Genomic DNA, 19785 nt, shown 5'->3' with positions numbered 1-19785 from the left:
AAAAAAAAAAAGGTCAGATTTGTCGATATGAGAGGCTGAAGGTGGAGGGAGGGGAATTAGAGGAAGGGAGTCAAAGGCACAAACTTCCAGTTATAAGGTAAGTAAGTACTAGGATGTGATGTAAACATGATAAATATAATTAACACTGCTGAGTGTTATATATGGAAGTTGTTAAGAGAGCAAATCCTGAGTTCTCATCATACGAAAAACAATTTTTATATTCCTCTAATTTTGTATCTATATGAGATGATGAATGTCCAGTAAATTTATTGTGGTGATCATTTCATGATGTACGTAAGTCAGATCATTATGCTGTACACCTTAAACTTATACAGTGCTGTATGTCAATTATATCTCAATAAAACTGGAAGACAAAGATAAAAATAAAGAAATTATGAAAGAATAATCTTAAGAAATTAAAGAAAGAACAGCATAAAATAAACTTAAAAAGGAGGAGAGATACACTGAAGATAAAGAGGAAATAAATGAATTAGAAAATCAAAGACCAAGTAGATTTGAATAATAAAAACTAAACCTGGTTCTTTCAAAAGAGCAATAAAATAAACAAACTTCTGGCAAATCTGATTTTAAAAGATCACACAAACAAATCAGAAATGTTGAAGAGAGCATAATCACATATATAGAGGCTATGTGAAAATTAGATGAGAATACTATGGCTAACATTATGTGACAAATTTGAAAAATCAAGATAAAATGCCCAACTTTTGGGGTAAAACCACCCCAAAATTATCTTACCAAAGGATAAAAAAAACTTGAAAAGACTAATAAAAAAGAAGATTTGACAATGGAGGTAAAAATCTAACAAGCTCTGAGAGTTGTTTGGGCTAGTTCCAAAGAGTTTTATAGTAGCAGATAATTCCAACATTGTTTAAATTGTGTCAGAGCACAGAAAATATGGAAAGGTTCTGCAATCATTCTTATGAGGCTAACGTATTCCTGAAACCAAAATTTCCTAAGTATAGTTCAAAAAAGAAAACTCACTTAAAATAAGGACGCAAAGGGCTTCCCTGGTGGCGCAGTGGTTGAGAGTCCGCCTGCCGATGCAGGGAACACGGGTTCGTGCCCCGGTCCGGGAAGATCCCACATGCCGCGGAGCGGCTGGGCCCGTGAGCCATGGCCGCTGAGCCTGCGCGTCCGGAGCCTGTGCTCCGCAACGGGAGAGGCCACGGCAATGAGAGGCCCGCGTACCGCGAAAAAAAAAATAATAATAATGCAAAAATTTGAAATAAAATATTAACAAGTTGTATGTAACTGCTACCTATGATGACATGACAATTAAGAAGGGTTTACAGCAGGAATTCAATGATTGTTCCATACTATAAAACTTATTAATGCAGTTCTCTACAATAATAAATTAAAGGGAAAAGTATTTAACCATCATGACATATTAAAATAGTGCCAAAGAGCAAAATTTCCTAATCCTGGAGCCTTAACCTGAAGTTCCATCTTCACATCTATTAGCTGTGTGACCTTGGGCAAGTTACTAAATCTAAATTTCATCTCCTCGTTAGTAGAATGAGAGTTTCTAATAGAGATAATCTTAGTAAAAGTTTTGAGTTCCCACTCCCCCCCAACAACTAAAAAATAAAAATCATGTTGAGAACATTTTTATAGGAGAGAGGAATGACTATGTCATCCTTACTATAATTTTCATTTTCCCCTTCTCCTATTTCCTTTTTTTTTTTTTTTTTTTTTTTTTTGCGGTACGTGGGCCGCTCACCGCCGCGGCCTCTCCCGCCGCGGAGCACAGGCTCCGGACGCCCAGGCCCAGCGGCCACGGCTCACGGGCCCAGCCGCTCCGCGGCACGTGGGATCCTCCCGGACCGAGGCACGAACCCGCGCCCCCCCCGCATCACCAGGCGGACTCCCAACCACTGCGCCACTAGGGAAGCCCCCTCCTATTTCCTTTTGATATTGTTTTCCAGACATTCTGAAGACAACCATCACTGTGAGCCTTTGTCTTCCTAATCATCTTGCTTCTCTTTTCTATCAGGAAAAGCCTCCTCCTTTGCCCTTTCGCATGAACACTAGATTACTAAAAATGAAGATGTGGTCCTAAATCAGTCAAGTGGATAAATGCCTGGGTGAGAACTAGTGGATAAATCTGGAGTCCAAGAAGTGTGATGAGAGCTTTAGAAAGGGTGTAATCCAGGGAACTGCCGACAAAGTACATGGCCTCCTTGTCCTTTTCTCTGCTCGGAGTATCCTCTGTGTTCTAGAGGTCCTATGGATTCAGCCCTCAAACAATTGGCAGAAAGGTCCCTCATAATGAGAAGAATTTGACTCCATCTTTGTCCTCTGTTTCAAACACTGACCCAACTGTTGTATCTTAACCATGGCTCCTCCTTTATTATCAGGAACTTCATGTTGCCGTCTGTCTATTAACTGGAACAATGTACTAACTAGTAGAGACATGGTAAGATCAATTAACATAGGTAGGACATCAGCCTGAATACACCTGTTTGTATGCGTAGTGGCAATTAGCTACATTAGTTTATCAGCAGTCACACCTGATTAATCTGCTTGATGGTAAATGTCAGGAGATATCTGTGGTCACACAAAATAAAGATCTTTCTTATAGAATTCTCACTGGTCCATTGAATTTTTTTCTTGGGTTAAGTAGGATTATGAGTTAAATGAAACTTTGTGAATATGTGAAATTCAAATTGTAAACTATTTGAAACCTGATTCAACAGTTATATATTAATAACATCTTAGGCAATTGGGAATAGAGCAACTTGAATAGTGGCTGAATGTGAATACCTATGTAAGTTGAGAAAAGAAAGGAGAAGGAGATAAAGAAGGAAAAATTAAGAGAAGGAAGAGTAAATATTTGCGAAGTAGGGTGGGAATTAGAGGTTTATGGAAAGTGAGCCACCCTCAAGCTTCCACAAATCTGCCCAGAGCACAATTTGCCATGCCTGAATCTCATACGGACACATCTACAAGGAATAATATCCAGGTACTATGCCAGACACCTCCCCTTGGATCTGTACATTAGTCATGAACCGAATCTTCATGGCAGAGAAAGAAATAGTCTTTTACCATTTACTAAACAGTAGGAAAATACAGACTGACAAATTCATAAAGATGTTTTAAAAATAGAAATTAGGAAGTTAAGATTAACATATACACACTACTATATATAAAATAAATAATCAACAAGGACCTACCGTATAGCACAGGGAACTCTACTCAATACTCTGTAATAACCTATATGGGAAAAGAATCTGAAAAAGAATAGATACATGTATATGTATAACTAGATCACTTTGTTGTACACCTGAAACTAACACAACATTGTAAATCAACTATACTCCAATATAAAATAGAAATTAAAAAAATAAAATAAAAACAGATAGTAACAAAAAATAGATACATGGATGGGAGGGAGGGTATCAACTAGTATATGGTTCTTCTGCAGAACAATCTAGCAATACAGATCTAAAGCCTTCAAAATATTTATATTGTTTGACCTAGTGATAAACCTTGAAGACATTATGCTAAATGAAATAAATTAGTCACACAAAAAACAAACACTATATAACCCTACTTATATGAGGTACCTACAGTAGTCATATTCATAGAGACAGAAAGTGGAATGGTGGTTGCCAGGGGCTGGGGGAGAAGGGAATAAGAAGTTATTATTTAATATACAAAGTTTCAGTTTGAAAAGATGAAAAAGTTCTGGAGAGGGATGGTGGTGGTGTTTGCACAAGATGAAACGCACTTAATGCCACTGAATTGGACACTTAAAAATGGTTAAAATGGTAAAGTTTCTGTTATACGTATTTTACCACAATTAAAAATTCTTCTGAATATTTAGCAACAGGAAAATGGCCAACATGGGAGAAACAGTAGCAAATATTTTTCAGATTTTCTACAAAAATCACTGTAAGCACACGTAAGGAAGAAAAGATCAGAAGGTTTTTCCAAAGCACAAAATGTTAGTAGACATTATTTCCAGGTGGGATTATGAGTGATTTTCTTTTTCATACTTATCTGTATTTTCTAAATGTTCTAAGTAAATATACAGTATAACTAGATAATAAAATAAAATTTAAAAGCCCACCTACTACATCTCTATCCTCTTACCCTGCTTTATCATTATAGTAATGGCACTTATTACTACCTGAAAGTATATTGTCTCTTTATTTGTTTCCTTGCCATAGTCTGTTTCCCCAGGTAGAATGTAAGTTCTCTGAGGTCAGAGGCATCTGCACCCTTTATTCTTGAAGAGTTTCAGGCACTTGATGAGCACTCCATAAATACTCAAGTGAAGGAGAACAAGTCAAAATGAATGGATGAGGGAATGAACAGAAAATCAGTCATCCTCAAGTATGGACAGTGGCATTCCTTTCTCCTGTATCCCCACTCCAGCCACCTGGGGTAGCGACCCTCTTCCTCCCACCTGTAACCAGCTCAGGATTGGAGGAAGGGCTTTCTCCAGATTAAGCATCATCAGAATGAAATAAAACCTGAAATGTGTCCAAATTAGGGCTAAGAGAGTAGGAAGTAATCTAGAAACCCTCTCGCTTAAAGGATAGTTGAAGGGCCTGAGAATGTGAAAGAGAAGGCTTCAAAGGGAGGGAAGATGTAGCCATTTCCAAACCCTGGAAAGTAGTCAGGTGGAGTCATGCATTTACTCCATAAATATCCATTGAGCCCCTTCCGGGTGCCAAGAACTGAAATAGGCACCAAGAATACAGAAAAAAAAAAAAAAAAGAAAAATAGAATTAGATTTCATTTGTTTAACTCCTGAGGGAATACCAAGGATTGGTGAGAAATTTGGAAAGACAGATTTGATGCATTGTAAACAAAAGAGTCCACAATAGCATTTCTTAAAGATCATTTCATGGAACCCCAGAGATACATGGAATGTTCATTTCTGTTACATAAAAAAAGAATTCTGGGGCCAGATAAACTTAGAAAATCTCAAGATGAAGTTAGTGCGTTTTAAACTATAGCACGGGACTTCTCAGGGTCTTTAATACCGTACATCATTGTAAACTGTGACTCTCCTAAAGAGCGTATTCCTTTCCCCAAACCTTTTGGTCAAGAGGACAATTTTTCAAGGCCTCGGACTTCTATAAGATAAGCATTAGGAAAAGTTATCCTCTCTTCATAATGAGAACATTCACCTGTGGAAACTGCGGCCTGCAACCATGGATGCAGACAGGCACTGCAGCTTGCCCCTGAGACACATACTGGCACCACACACTGCAGATGCCCAAGTCTTCATCCTGAATCACTCCTATAAATCCAGTCCTCTCACCTCATCTCCCTCACCTCACAATTTTCCCAGTTACCAGTCTCAGCACTCAATTATTCCCCTTTCCATCATTGCTTTGAACCTGGCCTTAAAGAACCATGCCTTGTGTTTCTGCTTCTGACTTGTGCTCTGTGTAATAATGATTCTGGTTCTTGCCCTAAGCTGCCGGAGGCCACCCTGGGTAACGGTCCCCGGGTTCAACTCTTTCATCCAGCTCACCTTACATGGAGGAGGGAGACCCAGACAAGGAGTAAGAGTTTCTTGGGTCAGGGATGCCATAAATGGGGAGAGCTTGGGCTTGCTGATGTGGAAAGATTTTCCCTGTTCTTATTTTCGGCTACTTCTTCGACAGGTCTGAGATTCTGTAATGTCCTATTTCTAGACATTATTTTAAATACATTTAGTATCTGGGAAACCAGCTATTTCTCTGACTACATCATCTTGTCAGTTCTCATATGAAATGCAGATGCTCCTCCACACAACTGAGAAATCTTTCATGTGATGAGGCAAAGCTACTCATCGAAGGTCACTGGGCTTTGGTGTACCTTCCAGCCTTATGAATAAAAACCCACGATGCCTTTGAAACCTTGTATGAAATTCCTGTGGGGAGAAACTCTTGTGACTTTAGACTATAGTCCTCAAAGTCTGTCCCATTTTTGTTCTCTTACCTTGTAACTTGGGTTCTCATTCCAAAATCCAGTGACCTCATTGATTGCAGCACCTCAATACAGCCCATGTACTGGAAGAAGAAAAGAAAAAAAAAGAACAAGTAGGAAAAAATAGCACAAAGATAGCTCTTGGCTTCAGAGTGATTTCCTGGGAAACACCGTAAATCAGCCCCTGATATCAAATTACATTTGCACACTCAGCCTACCATTGATATTTCCGACCATTAATGGACACAGGCCTTCAACTGCAGTTCAGTTATAACACATCAGCTGAATCCAAAATATGATATCAGGAATACAGCTGTCATCCCTGACCAATGTGAGCTCAGAGGTTAAGAGCTTGGGCTCTGGGGCCAGACCATGTGAATCTGTATCCTGGCTCTGCCAGTTGTTAGTTATGGAACCCCAGCAAGTTATTCAACTTCTCTGCATCTCAGGTTTGTCACAGTAACGTGGGGATACAATCAGAATTGTTGTGAGAGTAAAATTATTTCCTACAGGTGTTCTAAGAGCAGTGCCTGATACATTCATGTGCTCAGAGATCAGAGGAAGCAAAACTAAAGGTAATACAGGAATATCAAATCTTCTAGGGAGATAAAATAAGCATATAAGTGCAGATAATATAGGACAGTAATATAGGAAGGTCTTATTTTTTTTTTTTGCAAGATCATTTATTTATTCAGAGGGTTCAAGGGAAAAAAAAGTCATGTCCTACACCAGGAATGAGTACATTTCTTGAGTACATAGCTTGAACATGGAGTATTGGAAAAGGCATTGAGACTTATAAAGCTAAAAGATGGTTTATATTTAATGTGGCAGCAGCGGGAGCCATCAGGCTGCTGGGAAGAGAGTGATGGGATCGTCTGTGTTTGAGGAGCTTTAATGTCAGCAGCAGTATGAAGGTGGGTTCATGGCGAAGAAAAAGTGAGGATGCTCCGGTCGAGAGGGAAGTAATGACAGCTCACACTGAGGAGGGACGGTGGCAGTAGGAAGGAGGGGACAGATTCAAGCCACATCATAGAAACAGAGACTACACCATTTGGCAGTTGATTTGATCTAGAGAATAAGAGAGAAGGATGAGTCAAGAATGACTCAGATGTTTCCAGCCAGGGTAACAGAGGGAACAGTGATTCCATTAAGAGAAACAGGAAAGCCAGGAGAGGGGAAGATGAGTTGGTTTAGGACCCACTGACTGAAAGACACTGGTGGGGTACCCAGGAAATGACAAGCTGATAGTTGAAAATTGGATTCTGGAATCATGCAGAGGCATTAAGTGTAGGGACTTAGTAGTCTTCTGTGTAGCTTTGCCAGGTGAGGCAGTGGGAGTAATCCTCTTAGCAGGGCCTCAGTTGATGAGGGAGAGTGTTCCTCTGAGAATGAGCTCGGAAATGTTATGAGAGCCAAGTGGTCTGATTGAAAGTGATCTGTAGGCTCCTTGGAAAAGATCTGCTTCCTGTTTAGCTTTCCTCTGCAAGCCTTGCAGCCTCCCTCTGCTTGTGGAAAGATGGCAGGAGCTGGGGGTGCCTCCCCAGATACTTCTTGCAGTATTTCTCAGCGAATTCTACAGATTTCACATCCTAAGAGGAGGTCAGTGCACCAAGTGTTGCTTAGAGCCTCGTGCAGGGTAGAGCGTGCTGGCCAGGACAATTACCTGGCCATTCTCAGCCAGATTCCTGTTCATCATATCCCTCCTGCGGGATCTAGTATTGAGAAAAAAATTTTTTAACATTTTATTCTGTCCCAATCACATTTAACATCCCAAGGCTTGAGTACCTCAACGAAGTAAGCGATGTCTAGAGATTTCTGTTCAATAAACCATTAGACGTAATAGGAAAGGAAAGCTAGATGTAGCACGGTATTAAGCCCATCTCAAAACTGTCATGAGGGCTTCCCTGGTGGCACAGTGGTTGGGAGTCCGCCTGCCTTTGCAGAGGGCGCGGGTTCGTGCCCCGGTCTAGGCGGATCCCACATGTCGCGGAGCGGCTGGGCCCGTGAGCCATGGCCGCTGAGCCTGCGCGTCCGGAGCCTGTTGCTCCGCAACGGGAGGGGCCGCGGCGGTGAGAGGCCCGTGTACAGCAAAAGAAAAAAAAAAAAAAAAAGAGTATCAGGCCATGTCCCGCCATTGCTTAAAACCTCTGGCATTTATTATCAGAACAAACTTGTTGCCATAAACACTTAAACGCTGTGTTTTCTGACCCCTGTTTACCCCTCCCACTCCATCTGTGTCACTCTGCCCCCGTGCACTTTGCTGCCACATTGGCTTTCCTTCTATTCCTCAAATACACCCAACACTTTCCAAATACAATGCCTTTGCACTTGCTGTTCCATTGGCAGCTCTGCCTAGCTCTTCCCCCACTGCACTGCAGGACTAGCTCCTTTTTGTCCTTCAGGTTTTAATTCAAATGTCACTGCCTCAGAGGCCCCCTCCTGTCACCCTTCATCACAGTCCCTCATTTGTTATTTCATGCCACTATCAGGTTTACTTGTCAATTTGCTTGTTTCTTACCTGTCTTCATCCCCCTGGCCATAAGCACCGTAAGAGTCAGGACCATGATCGCCATGGTATTTCCAACACCCGGGACAACGCCTGGGCCACAGTGAATGCTATAGAGTTTGCATCCAACAAATACTGGATGAAAGAGTGGAGAAAGCTTCTACTGTTCAGCTCCAACATGAGCTTTAAAATGAGCAGAGAGAGGTGAAGGTCTGACCGTTCTCCCCATCCTGGGGGATGAGTGAGGAGGACAGAACTGAGGACTCAGAAAGAGACTCAAGAGGAAGGTGGGGAGAATGGGCCCAACTCCCCAGGTATTCCAGGGCTGGGGGGTGTGGTCGTGGGGAGCGCCCGGAGCGATAAAGTTGATGGTGGGGACTCCAACTGGGAGGAGAGTAGTCTGCGGATCTGAACAGGATGCGGAGAAAGAGGCAAAAAAATGTCAGCTGGGACAGAAATGCTCCAAGGCTGATGAAGCTCAACAGCCACGTGAGGGAGGGTGTCAAATGGTGCCATCCTCAGCCCAGTGAAGTGAAGCACCCATGGGGGGATTCTGGTTAACAATGCGGAGAGGGGTTTCTAGTAGAGAGTGGGAGAGCAAGTCAGGGAGGAGGGGAATCTGCCAAGGTTTTGTTCTTAATCACGCTTCCTGGCAATAACCACCTCATGCCCTTCCTTCTAAGGCAGCCCCAGGCATGGCTTCCGATCCCCTCCCCTTCCTCGAAACCTGTTTTGCTTCACACGCTTGTCTGTCATCAGTGGCACACCTTCTGCCAACCTCCCTGTGATAAACGTGAATCCTAGCCTGAGGTGATCGTGACAATAAGCACATTCCCCGCCGACCCTGGGCACGTGAGGAAGAAGCCACTCTGGGCAACGTGAAGGGAGAAAAGCAATGCCTGATTTTTTCCACAGTGACCCTGAAGCCCAGATGCAGCTGGTCTTCCCTTTGACTCATTCAGTCCATTCCACTCTGAAACCATCGCTGTGTGGAAGCAGGGAGAGGGCAGTGCACGAAAAGAATCTGTCTGCATCTTCATTCAGGTACCTGATGACTGCCCAAGCGGAAGGTAGCTGAATATCCAGGCCCGAGGGATGAGGACTTCAGTTTGTTGATTTCAGTATAAACTAGGGATGATAGTACCTCCCATTCATTTATTAAATGTAGATCTGCATAAGACGTGCTCTCTGTTCTTAAGAAACGCAGCCCCGTGAGGATAGGCCAACCATGAAAGAGATGATTTATCTTTCCTTTCTATGAGGTTAGTCATTGTTAATTCCATTAAATAGATGAAGAAATTAAGGCCTATTAAAGGGAAGTGCCTGGCTCGGTTTCATGTATTCAGTGAGACTGAATCAGGGCTTATTCTGGAGGCCACAGCCCATTTCTGGGAACCTTTGTGTGAGCCTTGTGGAACAGGAAAAGCAAAAAGAAAAAGAGTCATCCAGCTGCTCCCACTGACTCTTCCTTTGGTCTTCCCAGGTGTGTAAGAAGGTAACGAGCCTGGGGGCCCCACGGTAAGAGCAGGCATGAATCCAAGCTCTTCAGGGGCCTGCAGGAGGTGGCACATGAGGCAGAAGACACTCCCTAGTTCCTGACCCTGTGATGAGAAGAGGACACTGGAGAGCTTTATTAGAGGCACCCAGGAGCGGCAAGAACGTGGCGACACTCAGACAACCTTCCCATTCAGCACCCGAGGGACGGCTCACCTAGCTCCCGGCTCACGCGCTCCCTTCGTGCCCCAAGGCACTCATAATATTTTTGTACTGTCTGAGCTACAGCCACTTGCTTCCAGGGAGAGATGAACAGCCTATTCATGGCCTGCGTATCTTGGGTTTCGCATTCCAGAGAAGAAATTACTGCAGTTTTCAGAGAAAAGGAATGAGAGCTAACTTATGGGAAATTTTCACCTGACTCTTACAGAAGGATGACTTCAAAAGACCTAAAGAAAAAGGATATATATTCTTATATCCTCAGAAAAAAATGTCTGCAGGATACATAAGACACGGTTAACAGTGGTTACCTCTGGGAATGGGACAGAGGCAGCCTTTTACTTTACATTTTTGTATTGCTTATGTTTGAAAATAAGTAGATGGTATTATTTTAGAGTTTAAAAATTAAATAAGGCCTACCACTTAACCTCTTGGGATCACAATTTATAAATTACTAAGTAGGGTTAAATCCCTTTTGTTCAATGGCATACTCCCTTCCTTAGAATGTGCCTGTCCCTGTGCTAGGAGAATGGAGAAATATTGTTCAAAAGAAGGTTAAAGGCATTGGCCCTGCACTTAATAAGATGGGAAGGAATGACACTTTGAAACAATCAGAACACTGAAGAACAGTATATCAAATATGATATGACAAGGGTCTGACCTTCATGCAATAAATGTTCAACAATGGTAGAGGCCACCAATGTGGCCTGAAGACACTGCAGGATTTTTCTGCCACCTCTAAATAACATCTAGTCTTTCCCATTAAAAAAAAAAAAAAAAAGTCGGGGGGAATGGGGAGAGGACATTCTCTTCATAACCTTGAGACATTGTCTCCACTTCTTTACTTTCCATTCATGCTTCAACCCACTACAGTAGTTTCTGGTCTCAAGACTCTATTGAAACTCCCTGAGCAAACCAATGATCTCCTCGTCCACTGTGACCTGTTCTGGTCTCCAATTCACCTATCCAGAGCAACTGCCATTGCTGACCTCTAGCCACCTCCTTCTCTTTCCCTGGAGCTTCTCTCCTTGGTTTTCTTGAGAGTATTCTCTGGTTCCCCATCTTTATCCTCTGACTCTTCCTTCTCTGTCTCCTTTGCTGCTTCCTTTCCCCCCCCGTCTTTTCTTTAAACAATGTCCCTTCTCCCGTCACTCTATACCATTGGTTCTTAACTCTGACTGCATATTAAAACGCCAGGGAAGCTTAGAAAATTCTGGTTCCCGAGTTTTACTCCAATCCAATAAAATCAACCTCTACCATGTATACTCCTTTGCCTTCGCTTATTGCCTGGATGTTGATGGCACACGGATTTTCAACCCAAGCTCTCTCCCAGGTTCCAGATCTGTATAATCACAGGAATATTCCACTTGCATCTCAAATTCAACAAGTCCAAATTATTCCTCTACTTTCATTTCTGATCTCAACCAATGGTATCACCATCTACCTCTTTATACAAACTGGAAAACGCACCTCTTCCCTTTCTTTCAAACCCCTCATCCAACCAGGGGCCAAGTTCCATCAATTCAATCATCTCTCACATCTGCCCTCTCTTCTCCCCTCAGCTCCACACTCTGCCCCAAATTGTACCACCCTAGTTTAGGCAAACTGTGTCTCTCAACTGCAATAGAGTGGACTCACATCCATTCAATGCACTTAATTCAACTACTATATCCATTTGGCTGGCAGAACATAAGAGATCAGTCCCTTCGTTCAGCCCTTCAGCCCCCAACCCTACTCCTCAAAGACTTTGACCTCAACTGCCCCAGGAAAAGGGGACCTCTGCAAATTCAAACAGAAATACCAGTGAATGACTCTGAGCCTGGATGGTCCAGGTACACAAGTGTTAGAGATTTCAGGGATCACCCAGTGCATTCTTTACTCTACCTGAGTTTCACCCTGGTGTTGAATTTAGAACACAATCCCCCGAAGGAGTGTCCTACCCTCTGAATCTGCCTTTCGCAGTACAGCCAGCACCTTACTGAAATGCAAGTCTAGCAGGATATCACTCCATCCTATCACATCTCATTCCCACTTAAAACCCTTCAGACCCCCCACCTTCTTAAAGCAGAGCTTCTCAAACTTTAGAGAACTTCAGAGTCAACAGAGAAACTTCAATGGCAGATTTAAAAAAACAGATTCCTAGGGTTCTGACAGATTCTGCTTCAGTCGGTCCAGGAGATTGCATTTTAATAAGCATTCATGGGTTCCGCTACAGCTGGTCCAAGAGTTAACACTTTGGAGAAAACATCAGTCTTCAGGAAGAGATCCTACTTTCTTAGTTTAATGGACAAGGTCTCCAGCTATTATCATTCAAAAGTCACTTACATGAAACCTCTCCTCTTTTCCTCCTTTCTTAATTTCAGGCTTGACCACTACCTTCTCTGGACCCTCCTCCACACACTGTATGGATGTCCAGAAGACCTTTCATAAAACATTAATTGTCCATATGGCTTTTATTGGTTAATGTGTGTGTATCTCTTTTAGGATAGGAATAGTGTCTGTTTGTATCCTCAGTGTTGAGCCTAGCTCACCAATGTTCCTGAGATGAATGAGTAAAATAGGGCTTGAATAACTTTTAAGAAAAGATAGGATGTGTGTATAAAAATAATTATATTAAGGATTTAGATCATATTAATCCTTTTTTTCAAACTGAATCTCATCTAACTTAGATTTTCCAAAAGAATAATCATAAAGGTCAAAAACGCAATGCTTAATAATTAAGGCATTGGGCTTCCCTGGTTGCACAGTGGTTGGGAGTCTGCCTGCCGATGCAGGGGACACAGCTTCGTGCCCCGGTCCGGGAGGATCTTGCATGCCGCGGAGAGGCTGGGCCCGTGAGCCATGGCCGCTGAGCCTGCGCGTCCGGAGCCTGTGCTCCGCAGTGGGAGAGAGGCCACAGTGGTGACAGGCCCGCGTACCGCAAAAAAAAAAAAAAAAAATTAAGGCATTAATGAGTGAGTGGATCCAGGTAGAAGAAAGTAGCCAGATACAGGCAAATCTGGAACTATACGGCATACAAGAAAGACAAAACCCAAAGTACTCTAGCTACTTCTTGTCATTTGGGAAACCAGGTCTGATTTTTCAAGAGAAGTCAGAAATAAGACTTTATTTATGAATTTTCCTAAATTTAAAAACTGACAGGTCACAATGAACAATCCAAAATTTAAATTTAAAAGATCTATTTGTAATAGAATCCAAAGCAATAAAATATTTATGAATAAATTTAACAAAATAAATACAAAATTTATGCTTTGAAACTATAAAATATTGTTGAAAGAAACTCAAGAAGACCAAAACAATTGGAAAGACATTCCAAGTTCAGAGATGGGGAAGACTTAATGTTAAGGTAGCAGTACTCTTCAAACTGATCAACTAACTCAACTAATTGCATAAAGAAAGACATAGAGATCAGTGAAATAGACTTGAGAATCCAAAAATAAACCCTCACATTTACTGTCAGTAGACTTCTGACAAGGGCACCAAAACAATTTAAGTGGGGGAACAACAATGTTTTCAACAAATGGTGCTGGAGCAATTGGATATTAACAGAATGGAATAACATACAAAAGAATGAAATCAGATCTCTATTCGATACCATATGCAAAAATAAACTCAAAATGGATCTAAGACCTACATATAAGAGTTAAAATGATAAAACTCTTAAAAGAAAATAGGCAAAAATCATCAGGACCTTGGATATGATACCAAAAGTACAAGCAAACAAAGAAAAAAACAGATGAATTGAATTTCATAAAAATTACTTTTGTGCTGCAAGGGACACTATCAAGAAAATGAAAAGAGAATGGGAGAAAATGTTTGCAAATGATTTATCTGATAAGGGACTTGCATCTAGAATACATAAAGAACACAATTCAATAATAAAAAGACAAATAACCTAATTTTTAAATGGACAAATGATCTGAACAGACATTTCTCCAAATAAGATATACAAATGGCGAGTAAGCACATGAAAAACTGCTCAGTGTCATTCATCACTAAGGAACTGCACATCAAAACCACAGTGAGATACCACTTCACACCCTTTGGAATGGCTATAATTTAAAAAAAAAAACAACTGAAAATGGAAAGTGTTGGCAAAGGTGCAGAGAAACTGGAACCCTCATACGTTGGTAATGGGAATGTAAAATGGTGAAGCTATGAGGGAAAACAGCTTGGCAGTTCCTCAAAAAGTTAAACTAAGAATTACCATATGGCTCAACAATTCCACTCCTAGATATACACCCATGAAAAGTGAAAACACATGTTCACACAAACACTTGCAGTCAAATGTTCATAGTAGCATTAGTCATAATGGCCAAAAAGTAGAAACACCTGAATATCCATCAACTGATGAATGGATCAGTAAAAAGTGGTATATCATGCAATGGCATAGTGTTTGACAATAAAAAGGAATGAACTACTGATAAATGCTACAACATGGATGAACCCTGAAAATATCTTTCCAAGTGAAAGAAGACAGTCACAAAAGACCACATATTGTGTGATTCCATTTATATGAAATGTCTGGAATAAACAAATCTATAGAACTAGAAAGGAGGGTTGGAAGGTTTGGGGGGATGCGGTATGAGTGCTACAGGTTACAGGGTTGCTTTGGTGGTTGATAAAGATGTTCTGATATTGGTGATGGTTGCACAACTGTGCATACACTAAAAGCCGTTGGATTGTACCCTTGATATGGGTGAACTGTATGGAATGTAATTATATATCCATAGAACTATTATCAAGCAACAACAACAATAACAGGCCAACAAATAATATCTTCAGGCAGTGCGGGATCCTGACATAAATTATTTAGAAAATACGTGTGAATGGATGAATAATCAATCTATGGATGGGGCTTCAGAAATGATTATAGTTGTTTGAAATCTTCAGCACTCTTGAGGCAGAGGTCATTGCTCTTCCTCTGGGCTCCCAGAACATCTTGGTCACGCCACAAGGTTGTACTCACCCAGTGGTGCTGCAATTTATCTGTTTAAATGTCTATGCCTGCTCGCTGCTGGACTGTGGGCTTCTCAAGGGCAGGCAGTGAGTCTTAGTCATCATTATCCCCAGCACCTCTTACAGGGCAATAAACAATTTATTTGAATGAAGTAGCCAAGAAATAATGCTCAGGAAGTCTCAAAATAACCTGCATCCTAACTGGTCCATCTGTAATGTGTTCCTTCTTAAAGAGGTATATTTCCAGTTAAAATAATCCTGAAGTGGAGCTGGTCAAAGCCCTCCTTGTGCCAGGTGTGAGTCGGAAGTTGCATGTGTGAGAAGGGAGCGGAAAGTCCTTCCCTGTTTAGTGCAGCACCAAACTATGCAAACCTGGGCAGATGGACACTGGGGAGGGGGACTCTGCCTCTGGAAGGGGAGCAACACCGGGGAGTGAGTTCAGGGGGGAGATCAGTGAGACAGGCCTCAAGGGAAGAGGCACAAGGGGTTTTAGCCAACACTGCCTTTTCTTCCTCTTTTTTTTTTTTTAAATTGAACTACAGTTGATTTACAATATTGTGTTAGTTTCAGGTGTACAGCTTCAGATTCCTTTCCATTACAGGTTATTGCAACATACTGAATATAGTTCCCTATGCTAAACAGTAAATCTTTATTGTTTATCTACTTTATATATAGTGGTGTGTATCTATTACTCCCATACTCCCAATTTATCCCACCCCTACCCTTTCCCCTTTGGGAATCATAAGTTTATTTTCTATGTCTGAGAGTCTATGAACACTGCCTTTTCTTAGATGATCTTACAGCACCTTTGAAACTTCCTCTCCAAGAGCACAGGGCTGCTGACACTTTCCTGCTCTCCACCATTCTTTGTCTTCTTGTATTTGCTTTTCTTCAGAGCACTTATTGCTGACAACAGTCAGTATTTGTTCATAGTCTGTCTCCCCCACTAGAAGGTTAGTAGCGGAAAGCAGGACTGCTTTCTCTCCAACACCTAGAGTACTGTCTGGTACACAGTAGTCCCTCAAAATAAATTTTGGTTGATTAAATTGAACAGGTTTTTAAAATCCAAACATCTACCCTGATGAAAACTCCTTCTGCTCCAGGTTCAAAAGCCTGAAAATTTGGATTTGGTCATTCATTCCCACTTGGGGTCTTTGCAACCAGGGAATTTCAATCCTCCAAGTCCTTAATGTTTACAAAGATGGAATCTCCTAAAGTAAGTTGTGTGTTCTGCTTCTCCTTCCAAAAACAAGATCTCTCTCTCCAGGTTTCCTGTCCAAGCCAAAGCAGGGCTGTGAAGGGAGCAAACCCTATCACTCTGGCCCAGAACCTCACCTTCTATGCTCCTTCCCCACTAAGTAGACTCCTTTGCCTGCAGCAGATGGAGAGAGCACCTATATTTTAAAAGTCCATCCCTAGGGGGCTTCCCTGGTGGAGCAGGGGTTAAGAATCCGCCTGCCAATGCAGGGGACACAGGTTTGAGCCCTGGTCCAGGAAGATCCCACATGCCACGGAGCAACCAAGCCCATGCGCCACAACTACTGAACCTGCGCTCTAGAGCCCATTAGCCACAACTACTGAGCCTGTGTGCCACAACTACTGAAGCCTGCATGCCTAGAGCCTATGCTCCGCAACAAGAGAAGCCACTGCAATGAGAAGCCCATGCACCGCAACAAAGGGTAGCCCCCGCTCACTGCAACTAAAGAAAGCCCGCGTGCAGCAACCAAGACCCAACACAGCCAAAAAAGAAAAAAGTCCATTCCTAGTTACCCTAAGGCAAGCAGAACTGAAAACATCTTAAATATAATCTCCTGGGGAATTTTAAAATTAAATAAGGGCATTTCTAAGTTGATTCAGAAGAAAAGTTTCTCTTTAACAGTGGGCAACCAGGATCCTGCAAATAGAGTGTCTTGAGGGCCAGAAGCCCAGGTAAGCAATAAAGATCTTGGTCTGGTTGGCATTTTGTTGACACTCTAATATGCTACGATATAAGCTGCCTACAAGCAACCAAAAAAAAATTTCAATTCATCTGAAAAAGAGTACTGGTTGTCTGTGGGCAAGGAAAGTATGACAACCATCTGCATTACACGAGGTGGCTGTGCAGCATCTCATACCAACAGTCCTACTTGCATGGAAAATCCCTTACACTCAGGAATTTTTTTGAACTGAGAGAGGTTTCATATCTGCCTACAGACCTGAGCACAGAACAGTCAGTCAGCTTGAGGGTCATCCCTGCAGCAAAATCCACACTGAGACCATTTGGAGGGCTCTGACCTCTCCTAGGAATAACTTTACACCCACGTCTTGGGAGACACGAATAGCTCTTTCTGCTGCTGGGCACAGCCAGAAAAGTCATCGTACGTGATCATGAGCTTTTGTAGGAACAGCGATTTACGTTGTCTGTTCTCACAAGTGTTATCTCATTTGATCCTCACGGTGAAACTGTGACAGAACGTGAACGGGTGTATGATACCACTTTTACAGATGGGAAACTGATTCTCAGGGGTTCAGTGCTCTGCTCAAGGGCCACAGGACTGGTTCATGGAGAACCCAGATCTTTTGATGGTTAAAGCTATGCTATTCCACGTCATCTTCCTGACCTGGAGAAGTTGACCATCTAGGGGAGTCTCCAAGCCCTACATCTATAAAAAATACAAGGTAATGCACAGTGATGTTGAACACCAATGTAAGAGACTCAGGTGTGCCATTTCCCCACAGTACCTGGGTCAGGTAAGAGAAGATTCCCCGTGATGCTTACCTCCTTGCAGTGCCCTATGTTACATGATGGGTAGAGTCCAAGGAGACATGTAAAATGAAAATGAATTCAGGGAACTGAAAACTTGTGGATTGAAGACATTGCATTGTATCTCTCCTCCACTCACCTACCCAAATAGTCATTTTATATATATATATATATATATATATATATATATATATATATATATATATATATTTCTCTTTTTAATATATATATATATATTTTCATTATAGCATGAAGAGAAAGAGTGGGAAAGCCAGGCATCCTCTATAGCTGGCAGATGTTTTTATATTCTATAATAACTTACAGGAACTTGAGGACTGATTGCTGCAACCATCACCTAAAACAGTAAGTTCCCCACGGTGTTGATCACCCTTTGTGTTCTGGAGAAATAAACACTGCATCGTACAAAGGTGAATTCTCCATGAAAAAAATATTCCCAGTGTGCTCTTTGCAGAAACTCCTTGGGGGCCTTATACCTTACATTCAATTTTAATATTGTTGAGATTCAAAAGCTGCAACCAATAGCTTCAAGCTAAGTCCTTTGTGGAGAAGATCAAGTGTTGGCCCTGTGACCCAGTCTCCTAAGAAACTTTTAAGAGAGTTTTATCACTGTGTAGTTATAATCCTAGGGAATCAAGAATGCTATTTTCTGTTGTTCTTGGAGAAGGCCTCTAACCTGGAGGACTGGCCCCCATAATAAAAATGAGATTTGGAATATTAGCCCTATTCAGATTATGTTGCCCTTGACATAGCAATAGACTACTCTCTCCTGGTGGATCCAGTGAAATCATAAGTTGTGTCAAAGCATTAACATGTTCAGAAGAGAAGAAGCCTTAGCAGTGCTGCTTACAGGAAGAACAACTGAATAACTGATCCCAACAGCCATTTAACTAGAGACCTGTGGTTAAAAAGGCAATCTTTCTCTTATTCCCTGGAAGGTCCTCATGCTTCTGGACACTATCGTCTATGCCGCTGAGATGCTGGGATTGCTTATTAACACAGAATGACCCAGTCTATCCTGACCCATATGGCAACCATGAAGGGGGAGAAGGAACAGACCATAGAGTCTAGGAGCATGGGCTCTGGTAGTCAGGCAGGTGGGGTCTGAAACTCAGCTTTGCATGTGTACTAGCTGTGACACCTTGGGCAGATAACTTACATCTCAAGGACTCAGTTTCCTCATCTGCAAAACAGGCACAATGACTTGTCTGTTTCATAAGTTTATTATGAGGCTCAAATAAGGTAATGCAGGTGGGGTGCTGAGCACAGTGATAGAAGGGCTCAGAAGAAGTCAGTGACTATCCTGGGATGCCTCCTAGTTTGGGGAGCTGATGAATAAGCCTCAACTACTGTGAAGGGACCTCAATCAAGAACACTCTTTACAGGAGTGTGATAAACACTGGGATGCAAGGTGCTATGGGAGTATGTAGGAGGGGCTCCAACCCAGCCTCAGGGAGTCAGGGAAGATGTTTCAGAAGAAGGCATGCTGGTGTGAGTCATGATGGGCAACTAAGGAGAGGATGGGGGAGGGTGTGAGGCAGTGGGCACAGCATGTGCAAGAGGTGAAGGGCAAGAATAAGTGGTGCTCCAAAAGCCCTCAATATTCAATATGACTAAAGTCCAGAGATATGGCTGGAGGTATAGGCAGGGGCTACAGTATATTAGTTACCTAGGTCACTGTCTGTCCACATAATTCAATGGGCTCTTGGTGGCCAGCATCTGGGTCCCATTTACCTTGCATCCTTAGAGTCCCGCACAGTACATGGCACACAGTAGGCTCTCAATAAATGATCACAGAATGTCTGATGATTATAACCAAATTTCAGGCCACCTAAGATTAAGTGTGATGCCAATTTCTCCTCATTCTTCCGTAAGTTTCCAAACAACACTTCCACCC

General features: G+C 42.1%; 1 protein-coding gene across 2 annotated transcripts in view; it reads right to left on the bottom strand.

The window, feature by feature from the left end:
• The window catches only part of SHC4 (SHC adaptor protein 4), a 131252-nt gene that overhangs the window by 84676 nt on the left and 26791 nt on the right, over nucleotides 1-19785 (bottom strand). For both annotated transcript variants that reach the window (XM_032624093.1, XM_032624094.1), the window contains exon 2: nucleotides 5962-6032. In XM_032624093.1, coding sequence (XP_032479984.1) covers nucleotides 5962-6032 — 71 coding nt within the window. The remainder of the gene's footprint in view (nucleotides 1-5961; nucleotides 6033-19785) is intronic.

This window comes from Phocoena sinus, chromosome 2 (assembly GCF_008692025.1).
Source record: "Phocoena sinus isolate mPhoSin1 chromosome 2, mPhoSin1.pri, whole genome shotgun sequence".
Taxonomy (NCBI): domain Eukaryota; kingdom Metazoa; phylum Chordata; class Mammalia; order Artiodactyla; family Phocoenidae; genus Phocoena; species Phocoena sinus.
The sequence above is the reverse complement of the archived record's forward strand: the minus strand, read 5'-3'. Positions and strand labels throughout refer to the sequence as shown.